The 14,311-nt window shown below is 48.3% G+C and overlaps 1 protein-coding gene across 4 annotated transcripts in view; it reads left to right on the top strand.

The window, feature by feature from the left end:
* EVC2 (EvC ciliary complex subunit 2) overlaps positions 1-14,311 on the top strand; it is a 115,839-nt gene that overhangs the window by 82,059 nt on the left and 19,469 nt on the right. For 2 of the 4 annotated variants that reach the window (XM_034672141.1, XM_034672138.1), the window contains 2 exons: positions 1,085-1,289; positions 3,599-3,721. In XM_034672141.1, coding sequence (XP_034528032.1) covers positions 1,085-1,289; positions 3,599-3,721 — 328 coding nt within the window. The remainder of the gene's footprint in view (positions 1-1,084; positions 1,290-3,598; positions 3,722-14,311) is intronic. The other 2 variants (XM_034672139.1, XM_034672140.1) reach the window with 2 other exon arrangements.

Raw genomic sequence — 14,311 nt, 5'->3', positions numbered from 1 at the left:
CTTCTCACGAGGACACCGGTCGTGTTGGGTGAAGGGCCCATCCTCCTCCATTATGGCCTCATCTTACTTTTGCATCAGCAAAGACTCAGTTTCCAAATAAGATCACATTCCCAGGTACTGGGGTTAGGACCTGATGTCTTCTGGAGGGACACAGGTCAGCCTTTAGCAGTCAATCACTCAGCATATCCCCAGCGCGGAACGGGTTTTCTCTCGTGATGGCTGTCAGTCATGATCCTTTAACACCCAGTGCAAGGCCCCTCCTTGTCCCTTTTCCTCCTGAGCTGAGCTGGGCATCTCTCCTCCAGGCCACTGGCCCTTGCGTAGTGTGCTGCTGAGCGGGCTTGGGGGATAATGCTTTGTTTTCACGTCTGTTTCTAGAGCGAAAGTAGACTCTTCCAGGTCGGGAAGGCTGGGAGGCCTGCTGCTTGCCCCCGGACACCCTCACTCAGCTGTAACTTCGCCCTAGCATGGCTGTGTGTCCCATGCACCATATATTCCGTTCTCAAGAGATTCCTGTAGATCGAAGGCATGATTAAAGACATGATGGGTTTTTCTGGACATGAATTTGATGAATGGAGTTTGCTCTTTGAATTCCCAGCTTCTCCCCCACCCAGCACCCCTTAACTATTTCCTCTTTTTATTTATTTATTTATCTTGATTTTTTTAAAGATTTTGCTTATTTGAGAGAGAGAGTGAGCATGGGAGGGGCGGGGAAGGGGCAGAGAGAGAGGGAGAAGCTGACTCCCCACTGAGCAGGGAGCCCAATGTGGGGCTCGATCCCGGGACCCAGAGATCTTGACCTGAGCCAAAGGTAGACACTTCACCCACGGAGCCACCCAGGTGTCCCTTTTCAAATTTATTTTTAAAATTTTTTTATTTAAATTCAATTTAGTTAACATAGTGTATTATTAGTTTCAGGGGTAGAATTCAGTGTTGCATGTAACACCCGGGCTCATTCCATCACGTGCCCTCCTTAATGCCCGTCACCCAGTTCCCCCATCCCCCCCCCCCAGCAACCCTCAGTTTGTTCCCTAGAGTTTAGAGTCTCTTAGGGTTTGCCTCCCTCTCTGTCTTGTTTTTCCAGGAAGCTCTGCTCCTCGGCCTTCTCCCTGTCTGAGGAGGAGCTGCTCGGGATGAGGCAGGAAGTTCACGGCTGCTTCGCTCAGATGGACAGGAGCTTGGCCCTGCCCAAAATCCGGGCCCGCGTCCTGCTGCAGCAGTTCCAGACTGCCTGGCGAGAAGCGGAGCTCCTGAGGCTGGACCAGGCCCTGGGTGCCCCTGAGCTGCCGGTAAGAGGGGCGTCCCAGCCTCTCCTTTACTACAGACATGGGGCATCTCCCGCCCCTGAGGCTGTGGTCTCTGGCCCCGCCGCCCACCCCGGGCTCACCTCTTCTCACTCTGCTCTGCAGCCATGTCGGCTTCTGGCCCTTTTTGGAACTGCCAAGCTTACCCTAACCTTTAGATGCCTGGCCCAGACCCCCTTCCCGGGCCCTGCACTTCAGCTGCTCACAGCTCACACCTGGACCTTCCTCTGGACCGGGCCTCGGGCAGATGGGTGCCCCCTGGCTCAAGAGGCTTCTTTCCCTCCTGCTCCCTCAGCCTCGCGCAGTGACCGACTAAGGGTACAGAAGCCTGGCCCCTTCTGTAAGTGGCACGAGGAGGATGCTCACCTCCACTCAGGTGGGTCAGGAAAAGAGAGCCCCTCACACCGGACCTCGTAGCCTGATGATGGACAGTTGCCTTTTTTGAGCGCCTATTATGGGCCTCAAAGGCAGACCAGTCTTGGGGGCCGTGTTTGCTCCAGAGCCCCCCATGGAGCAGTTAAGGCTAGACTTACCTGAGACCCCCACCCGGCGTGGCCCTCTCCCCTTCCTGACCTGGTTCCCTCACTCCCCACATGCTGCTCCGAGTTCCTCTGTCAGGAAACCGTGTACACCCCAACCCCATCTCTGGCTCTGCCTCTGGGGAACCTGACCTAGGACGAGGCCTTTGAACTTGCCATTTCTTCTGCCAGGAACACGCTTCCCCGAGAATATCAAGCGCCAGCTCTTTGTGTCTCAGCTCTTCGTGTCTCAGCTCAGCTTACCCTGCAGAGCCCCACCCTGAGCACCCGTCCAGAAGACCCCTCCCCAGGCACTCACCACGTGGCTGTGGTCCTTATGTTCACGTAATTGATCACTGAAATGTCCTGGTTTCTCAGCCTGCTCACTGTCTGTGTCCCACTGCAGACAGGCTCCCTGACCCATTCACCACTCCGTCCCCAGCACCTAGAAAATACCTGGCTCATAGCAGGTGTGCAGTGCATGTGATTGAGCCGGCCAACCACCAAATGTATGCAAGCTGTCGGGCTTCTCTGGACGTGATATTACGTTGGGATTGAGCACATATTCAAAGTGCTTAAGCTTGGGTGATCTCGTGCATGTTCACTGCAGGGCCGGGAGCCAGGTTTCTCTGCTCATTTTACAGAAGAGAAACCCACCAGCACAGGAAAAGTGGACTGACTGAGGCAGGCAGGGGGTGGCGGAACTGGGCTCGGGGCTGGTATTTTCTGACTTGAAACCTACTGCTTATCCTTCGGGGGAAGAAAAAAAAAAATCAGGCATATCCTTATTGAATAAAAAAAAAAACGCGATGCAGAAATAACTTAGAAGCTTTTATGTTCTTTCATGTTTAAAAAAAAGTGTTTTTTCTATTTCTGTTCCTAAAAGAGTGCAGGATTTATAAGATGATGGTAGTTAGAGAATTAGAGACAAAGTAGCAACGTTTTTTTTCTTTCTCTAAGTTTCAGAACAATGAATAAAGGTATTTCCATAGAAGCGAAGCAGGGTGTGTTTCCCCTGCTTTGGAGCTGACTGAGGGCCGATCCTGGCAGGAACGATGTTCCTCATTCTGAAGTGGTTTAGGGTGCAGAAGAGGGGGACCTGGGTGGCTCAGTCGGTTAAACCTCTGTCTTCGGCTCAGGTTGTGATCTCAGGGTCCTGGGAACGAGCCCTGTGTGTGGCTTCCTGCTGGGGTGGGGGTGTCTGTTTCTCCCTCTCCCTCTTCCCCTCCCCCGCTTATGCTCCTGTGCTCTTTCTCTCGCTCTCTCTCTCGAATTAAAAAAATAAAAATACTCTGCAGCAGAAATGCACTGATGTGCTGGCAGGGGTCGGTGGCCATGGCTGGCTGAGCCTGGCTCCCTTCCCGAGGACCGCGGGGGACAGCAGAGGAGCAGGTGGTGGTGGAGTCCGCTGGTGCCAGCAGGGAGAGCCGCTCCACCTAGCTTCACTAGGACAGGGACCTCTTAGGTCGAGTCCCCTGCTCAGAGAGCTGACAGGTTGAGGTCCCACGGCTGGGAGGAGAAGGACCCGGGTTGGCTGTGCTGTCTGACTACAAAGCTTTGGCTCCACCAGCTGGAGGCCTTTGTCTCCTTTGATGGACGGCAGGCCTCCTACTGAGTTTGTTCAGACAAATGTACATCTTTCCCCATCTGTCCTGCCAAAGACAACTGTGCAGCTCTGGGGGCTGCAGAAGCCCCTCCCGGCTCTGGGAGACATGGGGGCTGCCCAGACCTGCAGGTGGTCACTTTCCTGCCCGTGTTTTCCCTTGCCCCCTCCAGCAGCAGCCCAAGGTGAGGAAGCCGCGCTCCAAGAGTAAAAGCAAGATAGACCTTTTGAGGAAGAGCATTGAAGACAAAATACAGCTCTTTGAGGAACAGGCCCCTGAAGACCTGGTTGAAAAGGTCAGTCCTTCTGCTTTATCTGTTCTAGCTGCCCACACAGGGCTGATGTCACCCCATTCGCAGGGCGCCCAGAGTCCCCAGGGCTGTGACTGCCCATCTCCGTCAGCACTGTGTGGTTCAGCTGTGCTCCTGCAGCGGGGACCCACCCGTGCCCCTCATGCCACCCGATCTCTGGATCGTCCAGGCTGCCTCCGTAGCCGTGGGGGCCCCTGCCTCCGCACCTGGCCCTGCACTGAGGCGTTCACACGGGCCATACTTGACGTTCCTGCATGAGCGCACAGCGCTGTCCGAGTTCCTCCCTCCGCTTGGATGGACCTTGCCGCCTTCCCTTACCTGGAGAGATGAACCTTGTCCTTGGCTGTCCTGAGACATTGCCTCTGTCCTCAGGTGTCCCCTGTCCCAAGAAGCCTGCCCGTATCGCCCAGTTCTTCCCGCTCATTCCTCTGCCCTGTTTTGTTTTCTTGTCCTAACACGCCCCACACCGCGCATTCACCACACTGGGATTCTGAGCAGGTGGCAGGGTCCCAGGCACAGTGTCGAGTGACAGACAGTCCTGGCTATGCTCTCATGGGGTGCACATTAGTGGCTGGGGGAGGCGGACAGAAAGCACTCATAGACGGTGGTCACTGCCTTAGGAAATGAACGAGGCGATGTGAGTCATGGGGCAGGGGTGAGGGGAATGAGACGGACTGTAGGCGGCAGAGTCAGGTCAGGTCCCTCTGCAGAGGTGACATGGTGGTACCGCTGTCTGGGTCCTGCCGTGTCCCCCGGCACTCAGCGGGGGGGGGGGAGTTCCCCCAGAGGAATGTGCTCCATCCACAGACATATTAAGCCATTTTCAGAGTTGCCGTCTTGTTCCTGCCTCCGGTCCCTGTCCTTGCCCTGGTGTTGTGTTCATTTAACGCAGGTGTATTTCTCAGAACACAAAAGCATCACGTGGCCAGGAGCCCTAGCACCTGTGCAGGGTGAGGTCCAGGCTGTGATGTCTCAGGGATACAACAAGTAGCGCCCCCCCCCCCAATCTGTGTTCTACGTAGAACTGAGAAGGAAGACCGAGACAAGGCAGGGAGAGGCGAACATGTCCTCTTCCTCATTGCTAAAGGCTAGCACTGAAGATACAAATTAGTGTGAGAGCCAGATGGGCTTGCTGAGCGGCCCCAGCATTACACACTCAGCCTCCTGATCACAGCCTTCCCTGGGGTTCCTGGGGGCGGCCTTCCTGGAGGAGGCGAGCAGAAGTGTAGCTCTTGAGCAGAGCTGAGCCTGGCCCGCCTGGTGTGTTGTGGTCGAGGTTCACCAAGGAGCAGCAGACGAGAGAGGTGTACAGAGGGGCCTGACTGCAGAAGAAGTTGCCTCCTGGGGACCGGGTGGGGCAATGCCTCCCACACCTGCCAGTCTGTGAGCCAAACCCCTTAAGCTCTAGGTGGATGTTGCTGGAGAAGGAAAAGTTGGGATTTGTGTTGGTGGAGAGAATGGGTGGCCCAAGCCATGGCCAAGGACACAGTGCAGGTTCACGGGGAGCCCAGAGAATCGGCAGCCCCGTGAAAAGGCTGCTTTGCTGGAGTGCAGGGTGTCCTGAGGGAGGAACAGCAGACCATGATGGAAGGGGGCTCACATGCCAGGCTGAAAAGGCCAGCTGAACCTCGCTGAGCCCATCCACGGAGGAGAGGGACAGGGTGAATGTGCGACAGCGAGTGGTGACAGATGACATCCTGTCCCCGCGGTTCCCTGAGCCAGGCTCAGCAGCCTGCCCTGGCCTGAGCTCACCTCTGTCATTTCCCTGTGAGGCGCGCATTTGTCCTAAGTACGAGCCGGACCCTTCACGTGGGTGGAAGGCCAGCCCCCCGCCCAGCTCCGGAGGACGCAGTGGCATCGTCAGGGGCAATGTATGTTGCATTGTTGTCCTGTGCACCGATTTAAGACCTGCACTCCCCTCTTCAGATGTGACAGCACTTTATTAGGAATAGCGCTCGCTTATTTTGTTTGCTTTCGAGGGCCTGTGACTCAGTACTTCGTGTACGCACATCTGTTAATTTTGTGTAACAGGTACGCCAGGCAGCGGCAGCTCCAGGGCCTGCACTGAAAGCTCTCCCTCTGCTCCCTGTGGTCAGGCTGCCTCTGCACCGAATGCCCTGGTCAGGATGGACAGGGAACGTTCTCACCGTGTGTGGTCATCTCTCATGGTCATTCAGTGTGGGGCAAACACGCGTTGGCTCCCGCATCGATAAGATGAGCATTGTGACAGTGATAACCCACTAGTGACAGCGGTTTTGTGGGGCAGACAGGAAGGTAGTTTTTAGCTTTCAGTGGGCTCCAGTGCTGGTTTTGCCCCCTGATGGAGCAGCTCTGTGTGTGCGCCAGAACCCCGAGAAAGGCAGACAAGAGGCATTTGTCAGCTGTAACCTTTTAATGACAGGTCAGCCTCACAATTGGCTGTCTCACTGTGGCAAGTGCCAATAGAATACGCACTCTCAACTCAACGGCTTTGACGTTCCCCCCGAGATTGATCGATTGCGCCGTCTTAGCCTTCGAGCGGCAGTCATTCAGATTTTTCATTTGCAGGGTAATTGTAGAGCGAAGTGACAGCCCTGGGTTTGCATGCCGGCAGCTGAGAGTGGTGCGATCATGTTCCGGGATGGGGCAGTTTCTCAGGGCTCGTGGAGCTGGAGAGAGGGACTGGGTCAGAGAGCCATTGCAAAGCCTGTCTGGCCAGCAGTGTGGACTCTGGCTTCACCTCCGGGGCTGCCAAGCATGCTGGAGGCACCTGCTGAGTGCCTCCTTTCTTTACGAGAATCCGCATCTGTGATCCCTGCAACCTGCTGCCCCAGGTTGGTATGTGCCTTGTCTGGACTCTTCCATCTGCAGAGGTTGGGAGAATCGCCCAAGGTCACACTGTCAGTATGCACTAGAGCCGGGGATGGAACGAGGCACATCTGCCTCCGTCACCCACGCCCTTCCGTCGCGGAGCTGTGACCTGGCAAGCTGTGACAATGAGAAGCCTCAGCTTCCCAAGGTGACTCTCCCGTGCCCTTCCTGTGTCTCCTCACCTTTCTTTGACTCCTTCCCTTGCCCTTCTTGTCCTGTCCTTCTGTCTTCTTCCACTTCCTCCTTTAGGAATGTTTTTTGGACTGTCTTCTCTGGGCCAGTCCCTGGTCTTGGTTTTTGCTCTTGAGATGCTCATGGTTTCAGATGAGCGGCCACTTTGCGCATCAGCCGTTTGGAGGTTCGCATCCTGCTTTCTTTTTTTTTTTTTTTTTATTTTATTTATTTATTTTTTTAATTTTATTTTATTATATTATGTTAATCACCATACAGTACATCCCCAGAATCCACTTGGCTGATCTGAGCTGATCAGAGCGGCTGTGTGACTGTTTCAGGGAGACAGACAGACAGACAGACAGACAAGGGTGGGCTTCCTGCCTGACCTCTTTTTCTGCATAGCTGAGAGGCTAATGGAGTGAGGAGTCAGCTCTGGTCCCTGTCAGCTGCCTAAGGGGCTGGGGTGTGCCTGGGATCAGAAATGGGACCCGCAGCCGGGGACAGCCAGGCCTTCTGATGGACTCACTGTAAGCTCGCAGATGCAGAATTTTAAACCTGGAAGAGTCCGGAGGGCATACACATTTTAGAATAAGTTAATCAAGTTCATAATTAAATTTCTGTTGTGACTGCATGAAATTTACAGGTTAATTTGAGAATTACCATTCCATCCCCCAAAAGGTAGAATGTTTCTTTTTTATTTGGAACAATTGTTTCCATAAGTAGGGTGACCATAGATCTCAATTTGTTTGGGACGGGTCCAATGCTCCTCCTTTTCCCTCTCAACTTGGTGATAAACCATATGGTCACCTTATACATTAGGTATTTCTTTGTGATGGGTCCTAGGTACATAACAGGTTTGTTTGCAGCTGTGAATGGTAACCTATTTTCAATTATATTTTTGACTTACTCAATACTGGTGTAAAGAAATGTTACCAGTTTTTATTTATAAGTTTTTCCAGACTACCTTATTCTCTGTTTGGAGCCAGACATCTGCGTCCACGTCCTAGTTGTGCCATTTGCCAGCTGTGTGACCTTGAACTTCTTAACTGTTCTGTGCCCTGGTGTCCTCATCCTTCAAATGTGGGTAATAGAACCACCGCCTTTTAGGGCTGTTGTGAGGATTCATCTGTTGGTTCCGCTGATTTCTGCATAGTCAGTCATCATGTCCACAAATAATTGCAGTTTTGTCGCCTCCTTTCCGAGCCACTACCTCATTTCTTTTTCTTTTTTTTTTTAAAGATTTTTTAATTTATTTATTCGACAGAGATAGAGACAGCCAGCGAGAGAGGGAACACAAGCAGGGGGAGTGGGAGAGGAAGAAGCAGGCTCATAACGGAGGAGCCTGATGTGGGGCTCGATCCCACAACGCCGGGATCATGCCCTGAGCCGAACGCAGACACTTAACCGCTGTGCCACCCAGGCGCCCCCTCATTCTTTTTCTTATCGCTGTTTCCGTGTCTTTATCTGCTGGTTCCATCATCTCTCTCCTTTCCACTGATGGATTGTCCTCTGGATTGTGGATCCTATTTTCTTGCTTCTTTGTGTGCGTGGTAATTTTTGATTGGATGCTAGGCATTGTAGGTTTTACATGCTGGGTCCCAGGTTTTGTTGTATTCTCTTTAGTAGTGTTGGAGTTTTGACATGTAGTTAAGTTGTTTGGGATTAGTTTTACCCTCTCAAGTCATGCTTTTAAGTTTTGTTAGGCGGGATCAAGAGCTGCCTTTAGTTGAGGGCCAATGTATCCCCAGTACTGAGGCAGCACCCTTCTGAGGACTCTCCCTGACGCCTGTGTGCTTTCTTCACTCTGGCTAATGGGAACACGGACTCTTCCGAGCTCTGTGTGAGCTCCGGCAATCCCTCTGCCTGGGATTTTTGATGGTTCTTTTCCTGGTCTGGTGTAGTTTGTTTTATTCAAGCATGCCCAACACTTAGCCAAAGACTTGAGGACACCCCTGTAGGTCTTTGGAGCACTCTCTCTCTCTCTCTCTGTCTTTGCAGCTCCCTCCTCTTGGGACCTGCCCCACAAATTCTAGACACAGTGGCCTCCCAAACTCTGATCTTTTTTCTTAGCCTGGTGCACCTGCTGGGCTTCCCCTGGGCCCTCATCCAGTGTTGCATCTTAGGAACTGTATCCAAGCAGCAAGCTGGGGTGGCTGAGGGGTCACTTTGTCTATTTCTTGTCTCAGGCAGCCCAGTCCTGTGCTGCCTCTTGTCCAGTATCTGGAAACTATTGCACCATGTACTTTACCTGGTTTTCTGGTGATGGGAGAGTAAATCTGCTCCCAGTTCTTCCATCATGGGCAGAAGTAGAAATTTTTGACCTATCCTTTTGTCATTGATTTATAATTTTAACCTATCCTTTTTTAAAAAACTTTTTTTGGTTACTGATTTCTAACTTAGTTATATTTTACTTAGAGAATAAAGTATATATGATGATGGTTTTTGGGAATTTATTGTGGCTTACTGTGGTTTTATACCAGTTCTGTGTTGAAAGATATTTCATATATCCTCAGAAAGGTTGTTTTCTGTTAGGTATGGAGAAGGGAGCCCTCGGAAGCAGGTAGGAGCCAATGTATGGGAGGCCTGGAGGCTGTACTAAGGAGCTCAGCCTTTTGGGGCAAAATTGGTAAGATTTAGGCACTTTGTAGAGAATATCGTGGGGGATATATTCATTTTTAGTTCTGTAAGGAGGTCTCTATTGGCCACTCTTCCTTTCCTGACCTCTGCCCTCTTTGGCTGTAGGGGACGTGGGCCTTGTCTTAGTCTGACATGCTCTTTCCCCTCTGCTTATAAGGCTGAGATAGAAGCTAAGGTTGCAGTCTCCACTCCCACTAAGAAGTGGCTTGATTTCTGTGAACCGAAGGGCCCTGGGGCTAGACACCTCAATAAGGCAAAGGGTCCAATGTGGGCTTGGTGGCCAGAGTCTCCCTACAAGGGTCAGTTATGTCAGTCCCACTATCCTTTCCTGGACGGTAGCCAAGAAGGGCTGCTCAGAGATGGGTGCCTGATTGAAAAAGGGACATTTGGGCCTCTTCCCCGACCTCCAGGTGACTCTCACCAGCTTGGGACAGTTGATCACATCTGTAGGACTGGAGGGCTGCCAACTCAAAATGGTACCTGGCCAAGGTCTTACCTGCTGAATGCCTTGACCAGGACTGGGTTGTATCTCTCCCCCTGCTCCAATGCCTGGACCAATCCACAAAGCAAAGTAAATACAGAGCACAAATTACAGGACTCATTTTTTTAAAAATTTTCCAACTAGTAGAAATAGTTCTGTCTGTCTACATCTGCTGTCTTTCTCTCTGTCTCACCTGTCTCTGCTTTCTTACCTAACACTGAAACGTGAAGGCCTTCCATATCAGTACATAAGCATTTGCTCATGGCTTTTTACAGCAGCATGACATTTCAGGATATGTGTGACCCTTAAATGATGTAGCCAGACCTCAACAATGGACATTTAGGTTCTTTTCAATCCCTTGATATTTCAAACGATCTTGGACCCTCTTCAGATATCCTACTCCACTCTGTAGTGAGGCAGGTGGAGCAATAATGACTATTTCTATTTCACAGATAAAAATATTGAGCCTCAGAAAGATGGAGAGACTTGTCCAAGGTCACATTGCTGGCAGGGGGGGAGGGGGGAGCCTAAAGCACAGGCCACTTGATGCCCATCCTTGTGTCACTTTAGCAGATCTGAGTTGATGGATCCAGAAATGAAGGGAATGTTTCAGCTAATCTTTGATGTGCTCTGCTGCTGTTTTTGTACACCGTATATATAAATTTCTCATAAATATTCTTCAGGAACATTTAAATATGAATGTGAAAATGACACGATCATATTTCCTGCTCACCCGTCATGTCTGGTGTTACTTTAATGATCTCGTCCTCCATCTGGGTGGCATGTCTACCACAATATCGCTTCACCCATTCATTATTTATTTATTCACTGTTTCCAGGTTTCATGCCATGCCATGCATACACAGTTCATTAGCAGTCCCTTCATTCAGGAGTGGAACTCCCGCACTGCAACTAACCATGAGTCCTATTGTGTTCCTGCAGCTGCCGCAGCAATTATGCAGAGGTGGCTGGCACTTCGGTCAGGAACAGCTCTCCACGCTCTGTCATTTCAGAAGTGACTAGAGTTTAAGCATGAGAATAATGTGCTCATCTTCCGATGACCTCACAAGACAGAATACTGATGGCACAGGTTCTTCTAAAGCTTAGAAGAGAAGGTGCATTGACAGGGAAGGCCTTTTAGGAAGGGGAGAGAAAATCTATCCATCCACAAAGACTGGGAAAGCCTCCAGATGGTTCCATTTATGTCTGCTCTTGCCCCTGTTTTATCCCTTGAGGCAGTCTCTGTCAAAGTCATCTCCTGAAGCACTGTTCTAAGGGAAGTTTCATAGCTTCCCACCATCCCCAAACAGAATCCAGATTCTTGAGTGTGGCATTCAAGGCCTCACAATTTGTCTTCATCTTACCTTTCTAATCTGTCGCACTTCTACCTATCACACACCAAAAGGTTACCACAGTTCTCTTTTAATGGTTTGAGTATAGTAACTTTTTTTTTACATTGTCCATTTTTAAAAGTTTACTCTTCATTTTTATAAAACTTATGCATACATTCTTTTAGAGTCAAATAATTCTACAAGGTTTGTGCTAAAAAAAGAGCAACTCCCTATAACCACATATACATATATTTTCAAATCCCCAGAGGTCATGACTTTTTTTAGCTAGATCTTTTGGAATTTACCTCTATATTTCCAAATAACATGCTTGTCTTGTTATTTCTTGATGTCTTTACTTTGGGTATTATCTATTCACCTTTCTTTATGGAGATACAATTCAGCTGTCTTTCTTCTTTCAGCCTGCAACACACATGACCCTTTTCTGTTTTCCTCAATAGATTAGGTGTATATTTGAGATTTCTATTTAAATGTTATTTACATCTGAGCCATATAAAACTGAGATTCATTTTTCTTTTCTGTATAACTTTGTTTTTCCTAGAGTTAATGCTGTCTTTTGGGGTTTTTTTTTTATTACTTTTCTATGTACTTAAAATTCAATACACTTTTTGATAGTTGACCAAATATCCTGTCAGAACCACCACACAAGTCATGCCTTCTATTAATTTCATAATCTAGGACGTCTCTCTGTGTACATCAGCTGTGCCCCAATCTGGATGTTGTAATTTATACCTTATGTACAGCTGCCATCTTGGGGTCATACTATAAAATTCTTTCATCCTTCTCTTTCCTGATTCGTTCTTTGTTTTAATGAAACACATCTTCTCTTAGTTTCTTAGAAAAGGGCACATAAGAGATTTAATATTTTGAAATTTTGTAAGACTGAAAATATATTCTTTCTGCTCCCATCGTTGATAGGTAGTTCAACCAATTTTGGAATTTTGGAAAATTTTCTTGAGTTATATTGATTATGAACTCCCCTTCTTTTCTCTAATCTCTTTCTAGATCTCTGATTTTTCAGTTGAACCTCTTATCTATTAGTTTTCTTTTTTCTTTTTTTTCATTATTTTCCTTTTTTTTTGTTTTGTTTTGTTTTGTTTTGTTTTAGTTTCTGGGAAGTATCCTAAGTTTTATCTTACGGACCTTTAATTGAATTTTTCATTTATGTTTTATTTTCCAGTTTATCAAGAGCTTCTTTTCCTCTCTGAATGCTCTCTTCTTAAACAAATTATATTCCTCTTTTTTTTTAAGGCTACTCTAACTTTTTATATCTCTGAGAACATTGTTTTTTAAAGTTTTTTTTTTTAAATTCTGTGTATTTACTGTCACCTCTGTATTCATTAGAGGCTTTCCCCAGTGTGATCATCCTTGGTCTGATCATATTTAAGATTGAAGTACTCAAAAGCTTCTTGGAAGCTCTGAGCCTGTAAGTGGGGTCTGTGAACTATGACCTTCACCCTGATGTGACTGGGCTAGACCCTTTACTTGGGGAACCCCAATGTTAGGATCTTTATTTAAGGCTGATCAGAGTCCCCAGAGAAGACCATTCTCCTGCCCCATATGGTAAAGGCCTGACTACCCACATTCGAGGAACCAAATAGAGGAAGAAAACTGAGATTTTAGTAGTCTGGATGTGAAGTTTCACTTGAGTCCTCTGTTTTCTATATGGAGCCTGGTTTCTCCAAGTTCAGAGACTCTTCTGGAAATTAAATCTCCAGCTGTCACTGGGGGGAGTTGGGTGGCATGAGTTCTGGAAGCTCCACCTCTCCTCTTGTTCACCTTTAGCGTTTACCCCCAGCTTCCAGTGGTGCCTGCATTCTGTGATACTTAGCTGGATCCTGCAACACAAATTATGTTGCTTCTTTGCTGACCCCATTTCTGACTTGGAATTCAGTTTTGGGGGATCTGTTGAGTCCTTTGCTACTCATTCATCTCCTTTCCAGCTTTCAAAATTTTTGGCTAATGTCTCTTCTTCATTTTTTTCCCGCCTTTCAATTCTGCCTTAAAGAAAGCCGTAGATGCATGTTACAAATCTACCATCTTTGGCCAGGAAGCTCTATTGTTAATATTTTTCTACATTGTGCGTGTATTTCTTGTCAGAGAGAGAGCATGAGAGCTGGAGGGGATGCAGAGCGAGAAGCAGACTCCCTACTTAGTGCAGAGCATAATATGGGTCTCTATCCTAGGACCCTGAGATCATGACCTGAGCTGAAATCAGGAGTTAAACACTCAACCCACTAAGCCACCCAGGTGCCCTGTACATGGATTTTTATAAATAAAAGTGAAGAAACTTTTTGAAAGGAGGAAAGAAAATCTCTAATATTACAAACCATTATTTTCATCTTTTTCCTACAACCCAAGAGACTCTATTTAACTACTAATAATAATGATAATAAAAATAGTAATAGTGGTCTAATATGGCAGTTACTATTTATTAGGGGCTCATCTATAGTATCAGAAACTACAGTGGGCTTTGTCCCCTGTCCTTTTATTATCTCTTTTTCACAGACAAAACTGAGACTCAGAGAGGTTAAGCATCCTAAGTCACACAACTAGTTAAATGGTAAGTTTATATGTAAGAGAAAACAGATCAACCATAAACCAACCAAACAAAACTATGCTCACTAGTTTAAGGCAGTAGCCTTGATTTGTTTGAGAGTTTTGCACTGGGATTATCCAGCTGATGGGGTGGGTGGTAGTGTCTTTCCCGTCATAGAAATCAATTCTCCTATCTCTAAATGTAAGCATTAATAATGTTTATTTAGCAGTGTGGTATTTCATTTAGTAAATATTAACACCCCTTTACTGAGTCTGCTCCGTTCCTGATGGATGCAACATTGAGGAGAGAGCCTTCAATTTTGAACCCATCCTGCAAAGCATGGGTGAAACTGATCTGGGTGTCCCAGGGCCAGCCTCTGGGATGCAAGGGCACACTCCTAGGTAAAGAGCATTTCATCAACCCTCTCCTCCCAGCCTTTGGACATGAGATTCTTGATGTGACCACTTTCTCTCCTCATGTGACTTGGCTAGCGACCTCCTGGCTGCTCTCCATGCCTTGCTCACTTTTCTCCGAGGACGGCGTTAT

This window comes from Ailuropoda melanoleuca, chromosome 11 (genome assembly GCF_002007445.2).
Source record: "Ailuropoda melanoleuca isolate Jingjing chromosome 11, ASM200744v2, whole genome shotgun sequence".
Lineage (NCBI taxonomy): Eukaryota > Metazoa > Chordata > Mammalia > Carnivora > Ursidae > Ailuropoda > Ailuropoda melanoleuca.
The sequence above is the reverse complement of the archived record's forward strand: the minus strand, read 5'-3'. Positions and strand labels throughout refer to the sequence as shown.